Below are 16196 nucleotides of genomic sequence, written 5' to 3'. Positions count from 1 at the left end.
GAAACGAACTCCCTTGACTACAGCCTAGATTAAGACCCTATTAATTGCCATCGGCTCTACCCATGCAGAGCCAAAGGTGATAGTACAAATATTATGTTTCTGGACATTATCCATGTCCTAACTCTTAGATCTTATTCAAAGGTAATGGATCTATGTTCAACCAAGTGGGGCACCTACTGCTAACAGGATATCCTGCATGCTCTCTGCCATTCACCAACACGGACAGCAAAGCCCCCCACTACCAAGTCCTCATTTTCCCACAAAAGAGACCTCTTAGTGACCAGTCTTTTCTGCTGGTCAGACATTTTTTCTTCTTGATGGACAGCTGTTCACCCCCATTAAGCGATATCATTCAATCTTACACTCCTAGAACCCTCATAGAAGCCCTTGAGAACTAATAGCTCCTTCCTCTTTCCAGCAGGGGCCATTCTAATAAAATAGGTTTCAACTAAATTATTCAATACTGGCCCATTTGACTGTGTATTTCGTTATTTCAAAACATTATCGGATATCAACAACAATAAAAAATATAAGGTTAACATTACTTTGTGATTGCCTGTTTCTATTTTACCTGAAATTCATGGCAAACATTGGAATTGCCAACAACTACATACAAATTTAGTGCATGATTAGAACAGTACCAATCTGAATTACCAACACAGTATTTAGATTCTCTAGGGAATTTCTCATTTCTATATTATAATACACAAGAACCATGCAGAAATCTCTTTAATCTGAATTGTTTATCAGACTGCAGTCAAAATTTATATGCATCTAGTGACATCTGAACATAGTTACTGTTTGGGAATTGCTTGTGACCAGCATCTTATGTAAAAACAGAAAGATGCCTGCTTCCATTATTCATTAAGGTTAATAGTTCTTTATGTTGAGTTGAAATACTTATTTAATTGTATTAATTGTTTTATGTATTAAAATCTGATGAACGCTTAAAAGTATGTTCTCAGGTGTGATTCCATGATTTTAGATTAAAACATTTTTCTTTTACCAGAAGCTGTATTAATATAAACATTTCATTGATTCCTACAAAATTTGAGTTACAAAAAATACTCATAACTGAAATAAATAAATAAATATATCTTGATTCACATTTTTAGATACAGTATATTTCATCTTACTCCCCTTATCAATAAGTTGTAACAGTACATCAAATTCACACAAATAATATAAAATTATTATTCTTTACAATTCAAGAAAATCCCTAACACAGAAAGTGACTTGTCTTCCCTCTGAATATTACTGTTACATGTTAACTGTAATACAAGTTACTATACATCTGCATCTGTGTAGGAGTGTGGAGTTCTTCACATTGGCAGTTAGTATAGTACACAGCGCTCTCAACTTAGTCGCTTAGTCCCAGTCTATCTATGATTTTTTCAACAAGAGGCCAAAAGAACCCATTATAATTTTTTTGCATATATGCAAGTTGGGATTAGTGAATTTCAGGAGCTCAAAATGAAACTTTGTTACACACAACTGCAGTTTTCTGTCATTGTGTGATCTTTGAATTATGAGAACAGACCATTTAGTTCCTTGTAGTTCAGTGTTTCATATAAATGATGCATTGAGTTTATGTAAGGGAACAAATTCTGAGAGCTACCCACAGCAGCCACTTCGTACTGTGAATGTGACAGACCAGCCTTTAGATTTCTAAAAGTTCGTTTTGGATTCCCCACCCCCAGAAACTTAAGTTCAATGTTTGAGTTTGAGACTTTGGAGAATATTTACTTCCATTGCAAAGAAATTCATTTGTGCCTAAGTCACAACTTTTGTTGCAACTAAACTAATAGTTTAGATACATCAAAGTTTCTGAAACTACCTTTTTAATGTGGACACAGAAATCTTTGATTCAATAAATAACAATTATGTCAATGTGGCATCCTACTTTTCAAAGTCAGTTTAACTATACTTTCTGTGTTACTGAGCTTCATGAAATTAGAAACACATTATGTGTTGTGATAGGATGCCTAAAAATCAGAAGCTTGTGATCAGAGAAATGTCACAGGTTTACCCATTGCTACGTACTGTCATGCACCAATCCCCAACAATCTTATATACACACACTGGTCAAGGAACTGTTAGGGGCACTGTTTTCTAATCAGTTCACAACAAAGCAATATACAGAGAGCCTGCAAGCTAACAAAGAAGTGCTTGTTTTCAGAGCCCAAAATATAGCAACATGTCTGATGACAGCCAGTAAGGAACAAAGCAGTAGTGATATTGCAGATTGTGGAACAATAATGCTTACCTGGAAACTATGTAATTATTTGAAAATAAGACAATTCAGTGTCGAGTAAATCCAGTTACCAGTCTTAACCCCAATGTCTGGTCACTTATCACATGACAGTATGATGAAAGACTGTCCTGTTGTGTTTAAGCCCCACACACCATGAAGTCACAAAGGAGCAAGCAATCAATTTAGACAGATGGATTTCAGAACCATTTTCGATTTGGTGATGAAGAGAAAATCTGAGTATTTCTGTTGTGTATCTACAGGTTCACAGAAAATGCCAGCAGGAAGATATGCTATGCAAGAAATTCAAAAGTGATATAATGGCATCTGGAAAAAAAAAAGTTGTGTAACAAAATATGGACTTGAGAATTTTAAGTTCACTCTCATGGTAATTTTATATGGCAACATTACTTTGTGCAGCTTCAATCCACCATGTCATGAGACTGATAAACATGCTGAGTTTTCGTGTCAATCATAACTTCAGAAGAAGTTGAAAAGAGTAATATACAACGTACAATGAAAAGAAAGATCACTTACTGATGGTGTGCCAGCGGAATATTCCAGAAAGAATTTTTAGTTGATTACTTTTGTGGACCATGCACAGGACTCAACAAATCCACTTGTCTACTCATAAAGAACCAAGACCCACTATAAAAAATCTTTGAATGGTGTTTCTCACTTTCTTTTTATTTCACCATAGATAAATGATTTATTGCATATGTATCGCATAATATAAGGGATAGTAATTTATGTCTTGGAATATTATGTGGTGGTAAGTAGGCTAGTGTGGCACAATTAAAACAGTGTGGGTAGGTGCAGTTTCTGTAGTGTATTAAGTCTGGCATGTAGAATTTTCGTCAGTCTAGTGAACATATCTGGTATTTGCTGACTATTAATTATGGATCAAGTTGTAAGTAAAAAGCCAAGTGACACAACTAATCAGAAAATTCATGCTACTCTCCTATGTGAAAATCTCATTATACATTCTTGTAATTTTGGCATTGGCTGTTTGCAAAAATGGAAATATTTCACGTTAACTTTGGTCAGGTGGTTCCATGAAGGCTCCTCTACCTTCAATGGCATCAAATTGAAAAGAGACCTAATCACCTTAAACCATCAGAATGTGAAGATGAAGTTTACAGCAAGCAGAATAATAAATATAATTTTGTTCCAATTTAGTGGTACCTGTGCCTTAAATCATGAAACTATAAAGAGGTCAGGTGCACTATGACTAAATATTTTCACTCAAGATTCGAAATTATATTCCTTTTTTACTTCTAATTTCTTAAATATAAATATTTTGATTGCAGACAATATTATATTTAAGCATCCTGTTGCACTCTATACGATAAATGATATGAACTCTGTCCCAAGTGCAAACAATATATTATATGTCCTTGATCTTGCTCTCCTTTACACTACATGTTTCGGCCTCAAACGGCCATCATCAGGTGTATACACTAATGTTGCTGTTACACTGCACTTAGTTTAAAATTTAACATTTAAAAACACATTGTTCCTTTCGTTGTTATTATCAACATCTACTTCGTTGATATCTGTCTGATTTATAGATTATTTTTGTTACAGACGTTGGCACTTATAAAATCTTTAGTTCTAATTTTAAAATCCTTTAAAATTTTTCTCTAAATTTTAAAATTTAAAATTGTCAGGGTTACTTGCCCTATATCTATAGTGCTGCAGGGGCTAGTTCTTGTTTCCAGCACTGTACAGGTGTTATTTTGTGTAGTCTCCCTGTGTGCGTGCCGCTGCTATTCTTTAGTACGTAGTAAAGAATAGCAGCGGCACGCACACAGGGAGACTACACAAAATAACACCTGTACAGTGCTGGAAACAAGAACTAGCCCCTGCAGCACTACAGACATAGGGCGAGTAACCGTGACAATTTTAAATTTAAATTTAAATGTTAAATTTTAAACTAAGTGCAGTGTAACAGCAACGTGAGTGTATACACCTGATGATCGTCATTTGGGGCCGAAACATGTAGTGTAAAGGAGAGCAAGATCAAGGACATATAATATATTGTTTGCACAGTTCATATCATTTATTGATTGCAGAGTTCACACACACTTCATTCTCCATTTTTTTTACAGTGAAAAAATTTTGTTTGAGAATAGCTATTCGTAATGTGCAAAGTTGTGGCGACCTATGTCAGTCTCCCCTAAAGGGATCAATTTATGTTCAATATAGTATGGCTTATGTCAAATACTTTTACTTGATTAAAAATTATAGCATGTAGGATAGAAGTGGTAGAGCTCCCCACATTTTGTCCCTCTTGTTTCTTTCCCACAGTAGTATTTGAGCAATCCACATACCCAACACCACACAGACTGTATCTGGCAGCCAAATCATACTTATTCAGGCTTCGAGGATCATCTTACCATCTTTGGTGTCTGTGTTCAGTGGCTTCATCCTAATGACACACATGTATTTGCGTTTGCAAAGTAAAAATTTAAATCCTTGTGACTTATGCCTCTGGACATACTTTTTGACCATCCTGACCTTTACCTCCTTAGTTTGGATAAAGGTATAAATTCACATCTTAGGTGGAAGCAACCAGTGGACAGGATAATGGAGAAGATGAACATGATGGCTGGCAGTGGGGCCTTATAATTTAATTTCAGACTGGAATCACTTTGGGTGGACTGGTATTCAATACACACACAGTTTTATGATTGTTAGAGGTGAGGAAGTGTGAACTGGGACCAACAAATTTCAAATTCAAGACCTTCTGAACTGCAGATTAGACTCCTACCTCTGGACCACTAAGGGCTCCACCTTTCCCCAAAAGAAACTATCTTCCAGAAGTAACAGTAATCCTATATATACAGAGAATTTTGTTCCTGTAATATCCCAGAATTGTCAAGTGGCCTTGGAATGTACTACCTGGCAGGTAGTGTATAGCGATATACTATGCAAGAACATCATGTGTAAGAGAGGTTCCATCAATGCAAATATCGCATTAATTATATGAAGTTCTTTATTGTCACAACATGGTTTGGCCTAATTGCCATCGTCAGGCAATTTGACATTTATTGTCAACTTCTTGTCAGTTTTACACTGACCAATGTTTATATTTTTGGGTTTATATATATAATTCAATTACTGGATGAAGTAAGATTGTAATGACTGAGTTAATTTTGTCCAAATTTGTTAAATCTTTTAATCTTTAGATTTTCTAAAATGTTGATGTTTAATCATCTGAATGACTAACTTAAAATAAATATTTAATATTTAATATTGTAAAACACTGTACTGATCTTTTAGGTGCTTGGCACCAACAGTTTAATACAGGGTGGTTAAACTTGAGGCATGCACAGCCCCGTGCTTCACAGGGCCCGAAGTGTTGCTTGCTGCAGAGCGCATGCGAATATTGCCAATGACTAAGCATGCCGATTACATTTGGAATGATGGGAAGTTTTACCTTTGTTCACAGATCACAGGAGGTGTTGAAAACGCTGTCCCTATACGTGTAAATATCTTATGAAATTGTTCTGTTAAAGGCACACGTACAAAAAAACTTCTTGCACTTACAGCACACCAGACACCAACTTTCACTGAATGGCTTCAGCAATTGTGTTGCCGTTCTTGCACTAAACTTTGACACCCCAGTCTCTTGAGCTAGATGTTTCAGTGATTATCTAGGTGTATGTTCATGTCTGGCCGCTATGTCATCTAACTTCTCCCAAGTAAGCACTCTGCGCTTATTTTGTTTCTTGTCTGTTAAGAGTCCTGTTGTTCTAAGTTTATTCACCAAATTATGAACTTTTTGTCTGCTGGGAACTCTTTCATCAAGAAATTTTCGCCAACACTTACCAGCAGATCGTATTTCATGTAGGTATCATATAAAAAAAAGTTACTCTAAAGTGTAGTGAACCATGTTGTACCACACTGCACTGTTTAACTGGGAACTAATGGATCATGACACTGACAACTACTGCCTACTGCTGATACATCATAACCAAACTCCCATGCATGAAGTCTTCAAGTTAATTATTTTCCTTCATTCCAAATGTTGTCGGCCATCAAGCATGCTGAGCCATCGGCAAAACTCGAATGCGCCACGCAGCACACCAGTCGCTGCGAACTCTCCCCCCCCCCAGTGCATTGCATTCCATGGATCCAATGTTAGTCAAAATGACTGTAGGATGTGGAATAAACCTGATTAAACTTCTTCCTATATGTACCTTCTTCGATGTACATTATCTCTGTATCGATCTTGCACTGCATTTACACAGCGCACGGGACACCATCACAAGACATACGACCAGGACAATGTACAAAAACCTTGGAAGGGCTCAGAATGCAACAATGGCATAAGGGACCAAGGCCTAAGACAGTAGCTACGAGGCAGCAAGCGAATAAAGAACCAGGCACAAGACGACAGCTGATTCTTAAGATCGAGAGGACATCACAGGAGTTCGACCGGAAGGCTTTCGAACTGAAGTTCGTGAAGCGAGCAACTGGGATGACCACCAAGTTGCAGAACATGAGTAACTGGACCTTATGGAGGGGTCGGCCCCCTCCACAACAGAAAATCAAGGACTGGGCATTGTGGACGGATCAATCCACTGCAAAATGGAAGAAATACCTACTAGCAGTGTTAGCGTAAGAAGAACCGGGTATGTGAGAGCACTGGCCACTCCACGAGTTATGGCCCACCATGGGAGAGAGAAAAATGAGGAAAACCTTTGGATGATGGTGAGAACCTGGACTAAATGGAACTTATAAGGGAACCGCTTGGGAGAAGCTGGCATGAAGGAGGGAGCGATGGTAGAATCCGCCCATAAAAAAAAATGGGAAAGAAGGTGAGATGAAACCAAGTGCAGCCCTCGGGAGAACGAAAGGTAGTGCACCGATAAGCTATTCAGGATGAAGAGCCTTAAGGAGGGAGCAATGTAACAGATTTGCTCAAAATGTTTCTAGGCAACGGCTCAATAAACATGTTTCAACGTGCAACAGCGGAAGTTGTGTTTCAGTGGACGAATATTATAGCTCGTTGATAGGCAACAGTCAGAGCCAATGAACTTGCTGGCTACGAATCACGTGACTTGCCTTTTTGGTGTTGTTCATGCGGAGCCTATATAACAAAGACACAAGAAAACTGTGCAGGCGACAAGCAGAAGTCATACAAAATCATGAGAATGAACATGTTCGCGGTGAAACCAGACACAGAAAATATAAGAGGCTTAAACTTGGCAGTGGTCGAGCTTACGGCCATTCAAATGACTAAGCTGCCATTGTTGCATAAGATATGTAAGTTATGCATGATGTGCTCTGTGAAGCCTCTGCTGACATAGGACTTATGTGTAGTGCAAAAGGAAGAATTTTTAATAACATGTTATATGTGCGTTGACTAAAGGCCAAGCATATTCATAAGAGACAAACCCATCCTCTTGTCAGAGATGATGTTACATAAGGACTATTACTGCAAGGGTTCAGTTGAAAAAAGAAACTCTGGTCGTGGGCCTCAAGGGGCCTGATGCCAAGATGAACTGATCGGCAGTAAACCACCAGTCGTACAGTAACTCTGGCTTTGACTTTTGATTGCATTTAGTGATCTGAAGGAAACGTGTGTTGGACAAGGTGGTTTTTACGTATTTAACTTTACATAGTGTGATCACGCCAACTCCTGTTTGGCGAAAGTGCATCGGAGAAGGTTGCTGCCCAGACGCAGTTGTGCGCAGTGCGTGAGAAACAACAAAACAGATGGTGAATCTGAATGTACACCAAGATGTCAGACGTCACAGAACTGGCATTCCAGAAATACTGGAAATAGAAGCTGTCATCGCTGAAATTTCAATGTCATGACATAACGAACAAATACACAGAAGTAGTTTCTGTAATTCAGCAAGTATATAAAGTGCTTGGCGAAACTGAAATCCTTGCCAAATGCACACCGGAGTAGAAATATTCCTTGATTTTCTGTAACCACTGTGTCCCAATGAAGAGTCATGGAGGCTGCAATTGGATAAATCAAACACAGTTTTCCCTTCTTGTTTTAGTAAAGAACAACGCCGTTTTATGTGTTGTTCTACAGAAAACATTCCTCTATCAACCTTCTTGTGGAAAATGGAGCATGAGCAGGAACAGCGTGACACTAGTGCACTCAGGAAGAGTAAGAAGTAATCTCTATGGTCTCCTCGGCGGCCCGGGTCCGATCAAGTGGGATTTGTGGTGGACAAAGTGGCGCTAGGGCGGGTTTTCTCCGAGGACTTCGGATTCCTCTGCCAATCTTCATTCCACCAAATTCTCCATTATAATCACCCGGGGGCAGGTACAATAGGCCAATCAGTGGCCGCCGTACTGAGTGGGCCCAGTTGGACACCACCCCCCCCCACTCAGCCAATTTAAAAAAAATCTCCATGGTCTACTATGTTACCATGCTACAAAACATCATTGGATCATTTCGTGCACCACCCTGTAATTTCCTCCCGAATCAAGTTTTTATTTGTTACTGTCATTCCCAAATATCTGAACTGTGCCACATTCAAAATATCTCTTAGCTATCTTTATGTCATAATTTTGCCCTGCATTCTGGCGATGAGACAGCAACAATTACTTAGTTTTCTCTGTGTTCACTTCTAGACCAACCTCCTTAATTAAAGTTTCTGTGTTTGTCTTTATGGTACATATGTTATCTCTCAGTACATTCACATCATCAGCACAGACCAGCAGCTGACATGTCCCATCTGGTTTTCCTGGACCATCCTAATGGCATATTATAAAACAAAGTTGAAAAGCAGTGGCAATAAAGCAACATTTTCAGACAAATGTTTAGCTATACAGACTTTACAGTACGTTTCGTTTAAACCATTTCAATCAGCCTAACTAGTTTCATGGGTACCCCAATCTCTATGAGGATATAGTACAATACTTCCCGCCTAACTGAATCATAGGCTTTCTTGAAGTCTACGAATAGCTGATGTGTTGTCTCATTGTACTCCTATTCTTTCTCCAGTATCTGACGAAAGCAAAAGATCTGATCAGTAGTTGACCTTGTTACATCGAAACCCACACTGATGATCTCCAATAATTTCATCTATGTATGGACTTAAACTTGAGAGAATACTGGATAAAATTTTGTATGAAGTTGATAGCAGTGATATCCTACTATAATTACTAGTCAGTTTTATCACCCTTCTTGTGAACTGGTACAATAATATACTCCATCCACTGATCAGGCAATTTCTTCTTGTTCCATATAGAATTAATTAGCTTATGGCTCTTAGAACGTAATATTTCACCTCTTGCTTGAATTAGTTCTGCCAGAATTTGATCACTACCTGGTGATTTATACCTTTTCAACTTTGCAATAGCAATTTCAACCTAAAAATGAACTAGGATCAGGTACTAATGGCTCAGTTACATGTATTTCTATCTGCCTAACTTCACTGACCCTATGTACATTCAAAATTCAAAGAAGCAATTCTTCCCCCTATTCAAGATGTTGTGGGAATCTGCAATCAGATCATCAATCTCATCTTTCACCAAGTTACTTTTAGGTTGGTAACCCGTCTTAAATTAATTTATTCTTCTGTACAGGTCTCTAATGTACTTGCTCATACTGTTTGTTGCAAGCTCATCAATTATATATTTCAGGTATTCCCTCTTTTATTCCTGAAATGTCTGCTGGCTTCATGTCTTATACTGTTCAGATTATCCCCATTAATTTTGCTTGGATGCTATAAACACTGCAATTTGCCTTGTTCCCTTTGGTCTACTAATTCTGAGCATCCATCATCGAACACTGGCTTATACTTCTTCAATTCATAATAACCTAGACTCTCTGTGGCTGAAATTTTTATATTCTCTCCAATAATTTCCCAAGCTCTATTAATGTCCACCTCACTGTCTAAGTTTACCTAAGCTGCAAACCTATTTGAGATTTAAATATGATACTGCTCTTTACACTTTACCTTGTTTAATTTCTTGAGATTGAACCTCTCCATATGAACTCTCTGCATTGTCAGTTTGCTCACTGCCAGTTTCTCCATAACTTATGCCACCACTAGATAATAGTCAGTATCACAGTCTGGTGCCCTGATTGAACAGACATCAAGTATACTTGAATGTTGTCTCATGTCTATCAAAATGTGGTCAATTTGGTTGCAAGTATTTTCATCAGGAGATATCCAAGTAAATTTATGAATATTCTGGTGTATCTATGACTCATAACATTTTGGGAGATATTTTATTTTCCATCAGTAACATACTTTTCACACAACAAATTACAGACGTTATTAACAACTGTTTCTGATACAACTCCAGCCAGAGGGAAGTCGCTGCTTCAGCACTGATTTCTATACACACCTTCATGGCAGCTGTCATTACACAATACATATGCTTCTAATTCTGTTGCAAACTAAGACCACAGATACCTATAAATACTTAAATATTCATTTTGAGAAGCAATTCTCAGCTACACAAATACAATTCAGTGATTTGGTAGATTTAAAACCAGCAGAATTTCCATTGTAGATTATCCACACACCAAGCATCCACATATCAGTCAGCAAGGAAAGAAACATTAGTGTTCATGGCAAAATCTGACCTTAAAGAGAGCTAATCAAGAGTCTTATTTGGAGATGAAATTTAATGGAAACTGCATGAAAAACTAAAATCAGTGTCATGAATGCTGCACTGTGACAACATAACAACTCACTTGGCACACTCCATAAGAAATTCCTTGAAGAAACGCATGTGACTGTTTCCCATGCACCTTATTTATGAGGTATAAACACTAATGAGTCTTCCTGTTCCCCAAACTAAAATGTATCCAAGAAGGAAAGCGATTTCAGAAAGTGTCAGAGATGTAACATTGGAAACGAACAACATTCCAAGGAAAAAAGGTATAAGTTACGTGGCAGATCACGTGGAATCATTCATACACCTAAACCAATATGGCCATAACTAAAGAAAATTACATTCTAATGGGTAGGTGTCTGATCTTTTTGTATTGCATATATGAATGCATGTGTACTAGCCACAAATGTAAATAATATCCAGCAAAAAGATAACTATAAACGTGGCATTTTTGTCAAAAGAAACTTTGGTTTCCAAACAGAGCAATAAAGCTCTGTAGCCACATTATTCTAGGTGTGTGCCTTGTACATGATGCTATTGGAAAGCTCCCAGACTGTTATTGTTATAACTGCCTTGGTGGAAGATGAGAGGGGAGCTGAGGTCACATTTCTGCAAGCCTACTGCATCCGTCTGCCAGGTGACACCGGGCTGTGAAAACGTACTGTATTTATACGAGTGCATCTCCAACCTTGTGTTTCATTTTGTCTGTGGCGGATGGCAAAACTGAGCAATGTGTCTGCATCAAGTTTTGCGTGAAGCTCAGTAAATCCTCCACCGAAATCCTCAAAATGCTTCGTAAGGATTTTGGAGAACATTCTTTAAGCTGGATAGTGGTATTTTAATGGCATTCATGTTTCAAGGCCGGTTGAGTGTCAGTTGAAGATGACCACAGTTCAGGGTGACCAAGCTCTAGTATCAATCATCAGAAGCACATTTCACTATCATTCATCACTGTAAGACTGGTCAGAAATATCGACAGAATCACAGTCGTCCTCTTCCAGTTCTAAATTCAGTGAAGAAAGTTTCTTCATGGCCTCTTCTTTGATTTTTTCAATATCTTCCACTGCTTCACCTAAAACAAATATTCTAATTAAAATGGCACATGTTGTATAGAGACTTAACTGTAGCTATTGATGAACACAGCATGTGACCAGCGAGTTACAGCCACAGACGCAGCTCTTTGACTTTTAATTGTTGCATGGGTCACACTCTGTATTAGAGCACAGTTAAAAGGCGTGAAGCAAATACTGACTGGTCTGCCTCATAATGCTTTATATAAAGAAGAGTTACAAGATGCACAATCTCAACAGTCATGAAGTTTAGGAGTATACACCTGAAATCATACACTATTTCATATGGATATGTTAGCCTCCCTTAACATACTATTTTCCAGTAGGATACTATGTCACTTCTCTTTATCTTTGAATCAGTAAGCAAATTTTTAACATCAGAGGCTGCTACATTATGCATCCAACTGAGAATTGTTTCCTTACAGAAAATATGGTTTCTGCTTGACACACATCCTTTCACACACAACCACTGTCTACATGATAGCAGTATGCTTGCTCATGCTTACAGTGTTCAACTTCCATTAGTGACTGAAGGAGAACATGGTTTTCAGTGCGAGATTTAAAGTTTTCATGGCAACAGTGACTCATATTCCAATGATCTCGGTTGTAACAACGTGAAATAAACTTCAACCCTGAAGATGAAGACAGTATGATACTCCCAAGACGATACCAGCCTACAAGTCTACATGGTGCCTAACCTAGAAAAACCGCAATATGTATAGGAAGCACAATTTCCAGTGTTTCAAACATGGTACGGAAGTGAGCTTCCAAAATCTAATTAAGCTTTGTGAAGGCCCAAAAATTGATTTACAAAGTGTAGGAGTTAAGGCTATGTGGAAACAGGTACAAATGTTTTACATATTGTAAGGTCATGAAACATGCATCACATCACAACAGTTACTACTTGTAATAGACACATTCAAGTTATATATGATTATATTTATTTCTGTTTACATTAAACAATGCATAAAAACATGTAGCTATTTACCATAATAATGTAATAATAATACATTCAGTATAGTAAATCCTTGATTTAAAGAACAAGATGCTTCGGTGCTGTCTCATTATCCTCCAGTTGATATGTGGGTACTTTCCTGTAATAGTCTGACTGATGTATAGTGTATGTGTACTTCAGTTGTGCTGTGAACATTATTCGTACATAGTATATAGATTATTCTACTGCACATTAAATTTGTATTGTGCTGTTTGTTCTGTTACATTTCTTTTTAATTAATACACCTGGACCAAAAATGAAAAAGGGCAAACTTTGGTGTAAAATATAAGTTAGAACTCATTTAAAAATCAAAATCAGGAGTATACATCACTTGTGTTTGTGAATAATATGGCTGTAAAGAAACAAACTGTGTCAGATATTTGCAAAGCAAAAGATAAGTTACAAAAAACTTGTTCAAATGCATGACTGATTTCTTTTGGCATTCACTTCCAGAGAACACCCAAGTCTATAAGCATGAAATGTCAAATAAAGGGAGGAAAATAGGTAAGGAGACAATCTCGGTGCTACTTCATGCAAATACTGATGGCTCACATTGATTATAATCAATAATTGGTGATAATTATCACCAATTACTGTTGATAAGTCACATCATCAAAGAGTCCTGAAAGATCGTATAAACCAACTACCAGCCATATATTATAATTTAAAAAAAGCACAGTTTACATATGACATTTTTCATGATTCGTCTTTTGAACATTTTCTGCCAGAAGTAAAAAGGTATCAAATTGAGGATCTGGGCATACCACCAAAAAAATGCAAAACCTCTTTTACTATTAGACAACATTCCTGCCCAAGATGGAAATTTTAGGTATATATTTTTGCCAAAAAATACAACAGCCATGATCCAGCCCTTGGATCAGTGGATAATTATTCAACAAAAAGGCTGTATAAGAAACGATTTTCTGGGGTGATGGTTGTGTCAGAAGATGGAAATGACAAAAGCGAAGACATGAGGGGCAACGTACATTATGAAATCTGAGGAATTACATCCCAAAATCATTTTCAACTTTGCAACAGTTTGGAAAAGAGTGAAGAGCCAAACACTTGAAAATGGTTCAGAAAGAAACCATTAAGGAACACAGATGCCGATTTACAATTTAAAGGTAGTGAGGTCAGTGATTTTCACCAGACAATTTAAAGCTGGCAACAAAGAAGTCACAGAACATGCTATTTGGCAGCTGCTAGAGAAAGACAAGGGTGATCCTGGATATCAAGTGATGACAGAGAGGGATATAGCTGAAGAAGTTATGGCTCATGATAAAATGGACAAGGAAAGCAAATGATGAGAAAGAAGAAGAGCTACCAACTTGCAAAATCTCATCATCTGTTCCTGAAGTTTTACTGTATTACTCTCACTTCTAAGCTTTCAGGGTGGTTATTATTTGTAAGCACCGAATTACCAAAAAACAACTGAAATTAGATGCTTTCTTCAACCTTATTAGCTGCCCAAAACCTGTCACCTCAACCTAACACCTTCTCAGCAAATGGCGTCAATCTCTCCAGGACTCCAGGATTCCTCTGCTTAATAGACTACATACTGTTCAGTTTTTCTTGTTAAAAGAGATATGGGTACTTTATAATTATTTTCATGTGCATCATATGTAATAACAAAGTTTGTTGTTTTTTGTGTAAATACAGGTTGCGTTACGCTTCAAAACAGACCTATATCACTTGTTATTTAATGGAACTTCGGTTTCATACAGACAATTGGTAATATCGGACACCCCCCTCCCTCAAATTAGCCTGTTAACCTTTAACATCCGAATGGCACATATATATGTCACAAGCAGCAACTGGAGTTGGCCGAATGGCACATATATGTGACGCAGGACACATGCACTCTTTGGGAGTGCTGACAGTTTGACCTTGGGTTTGAAACCAAAAGAAACCTACGTGAGGTCATGTCAGTGGTTCATTCCTTAGCTCTGAACAAACAAATCGTTTATCTCAGTCCTGGTTTCGAAACTATTTACATTTATGACCTAATCAGCCAAATATAGCCCCGCTTTGTTCTGAGAACTGAAGAGGAAATATTCGTCAGTGCTTCCAGAGCTTTCAAGGAAGTGTGATGTATTCAGGGATTGGTTTTCAGTGGCGAATTATCAGTTAGGAAGTCAGTGTTGGATTGTGCAATATTTCTTTTCACTTAAAAAGTTAGTGTCAGACTGTCACATATTTCTTTTTATATTATTTTGTGTCTCGGAAGAATTATAAACCCACTCAGCCAGTATTACTTTGTGAGTAAAAGGCATCTTCATCACTGTGACTTGCCATATCAGTGTCAGACTGGCACCTTTTCAACTACTATTACAATTATTATTTTTTATTGCTAGTGGGGTGGGACTAAGTCCCTTGTACTGCTGCCACTTCTGGCCTATTGTACCATACTATTACAGTTACTTTGCATCACTATTTTGTGAGTCTTTGTCAATCAATATAATTTATTCAATTTTGCTGGAAACCCCCCCCCCCCCAAGATGGAACTTCAAAAACGTGCCCGATATTCCAAACTTCTCGATGCAGAAGAACTGGAGGAAATATTGATGGAAGAGGAATCTGATGAAGAGTTAGAAGATATCAATGAGTTCATTGAACCTCGAGCAAATATGTTGTCGTCATCATCATCATCAAACAAGGCAGAGAAAACGGAAATTAGGTTTCATGATAGAAGACGTGGGGAATCGCCAAAGGTACTAGACTTCACTGGTCCTCCGAGTGGAATCAACAGATCAGCTGCTCCCAATATAAATGCACAGTCCTCTCCTTTTTCCCTTTTCATTCTGTTTTTCCAACAACCATTCCAAATTTTGTTACAAGAAACCAACAGATATTTCCACCAATTTATGGCATGCCAAGATGCTCCAGGCCCTTCTGTTCAACCGCCTGACGTTACAATTGAAGAGATATATAACTTTTTGGCAATAATTATTCAAATGGGCCATGATCAATGGGACACCCTCAAAGATTATTGGTCAAGAGATGAGCAATACTACACTCCATTCTACCGTAACACCATGGTACGAGACCGTTTCTTCCATATTTTGAGATTCCTACATTTTGAAAATAATGAAGCTCCTCCCAATCGAGATGACCCAGAGTATGATAGGCTCTGGAAAATTAGAAACATTTTTGACAATCTCAACAACAAATTTTGTGAACTTTACAATCCAGCAGAACGTCTTGCTGTTGATGAAGTCATAGTGTTGTTCAAAGGAAGAGTGATTTTTCGTCAGTATATTCCAAAGAAACGCAAAAG

General features: G+C 37.7%; 1 protein-coding gene across 1 annotated transcript in view; it reads right to left on the bottom strand.

The window, feature by feature from the left end:
* Window positions 1–10444: 10444 nt before the first annotated feature.
* Window positions 10445–16196, bottom strand: part of LOC111863404 (uncharacterized protein C9orf85 homolog) — an 11390-nt gene continuing 5638 nt past the window's right edge. Inside the window, exon 2 of the mRNA XM_023849700.2 lies at window positions 10445–11927. Within this exon, the coding sequence (XP_023705468.1) occupies window positions 11797–11927 (131 nt within the window). The 3' untranslated portion in view covers window positions 10445–11796. The remainder of the gene's footprint in view (window positions 11928–16196) is intronic.

This window comes from Cryptotermes secundus, unplaced genomic scaffold (genome assembly GCF_002891405.2).
Source record: "Cryptotermes secundus unplaced genomic scaffold, Csec_1.0 scaffold792, whole genome shotgun sequence".
Classification (NCBI taxonomy): Eukaryota; Metazoa; Arthropoda; class Insecta; order Blattodea; family Kalotermitidae; genus Cryptotermes; species Cryptotermes secundus.
This window is presented reverse-complemented; position numbering and strand designations above follow the sequence as displayed.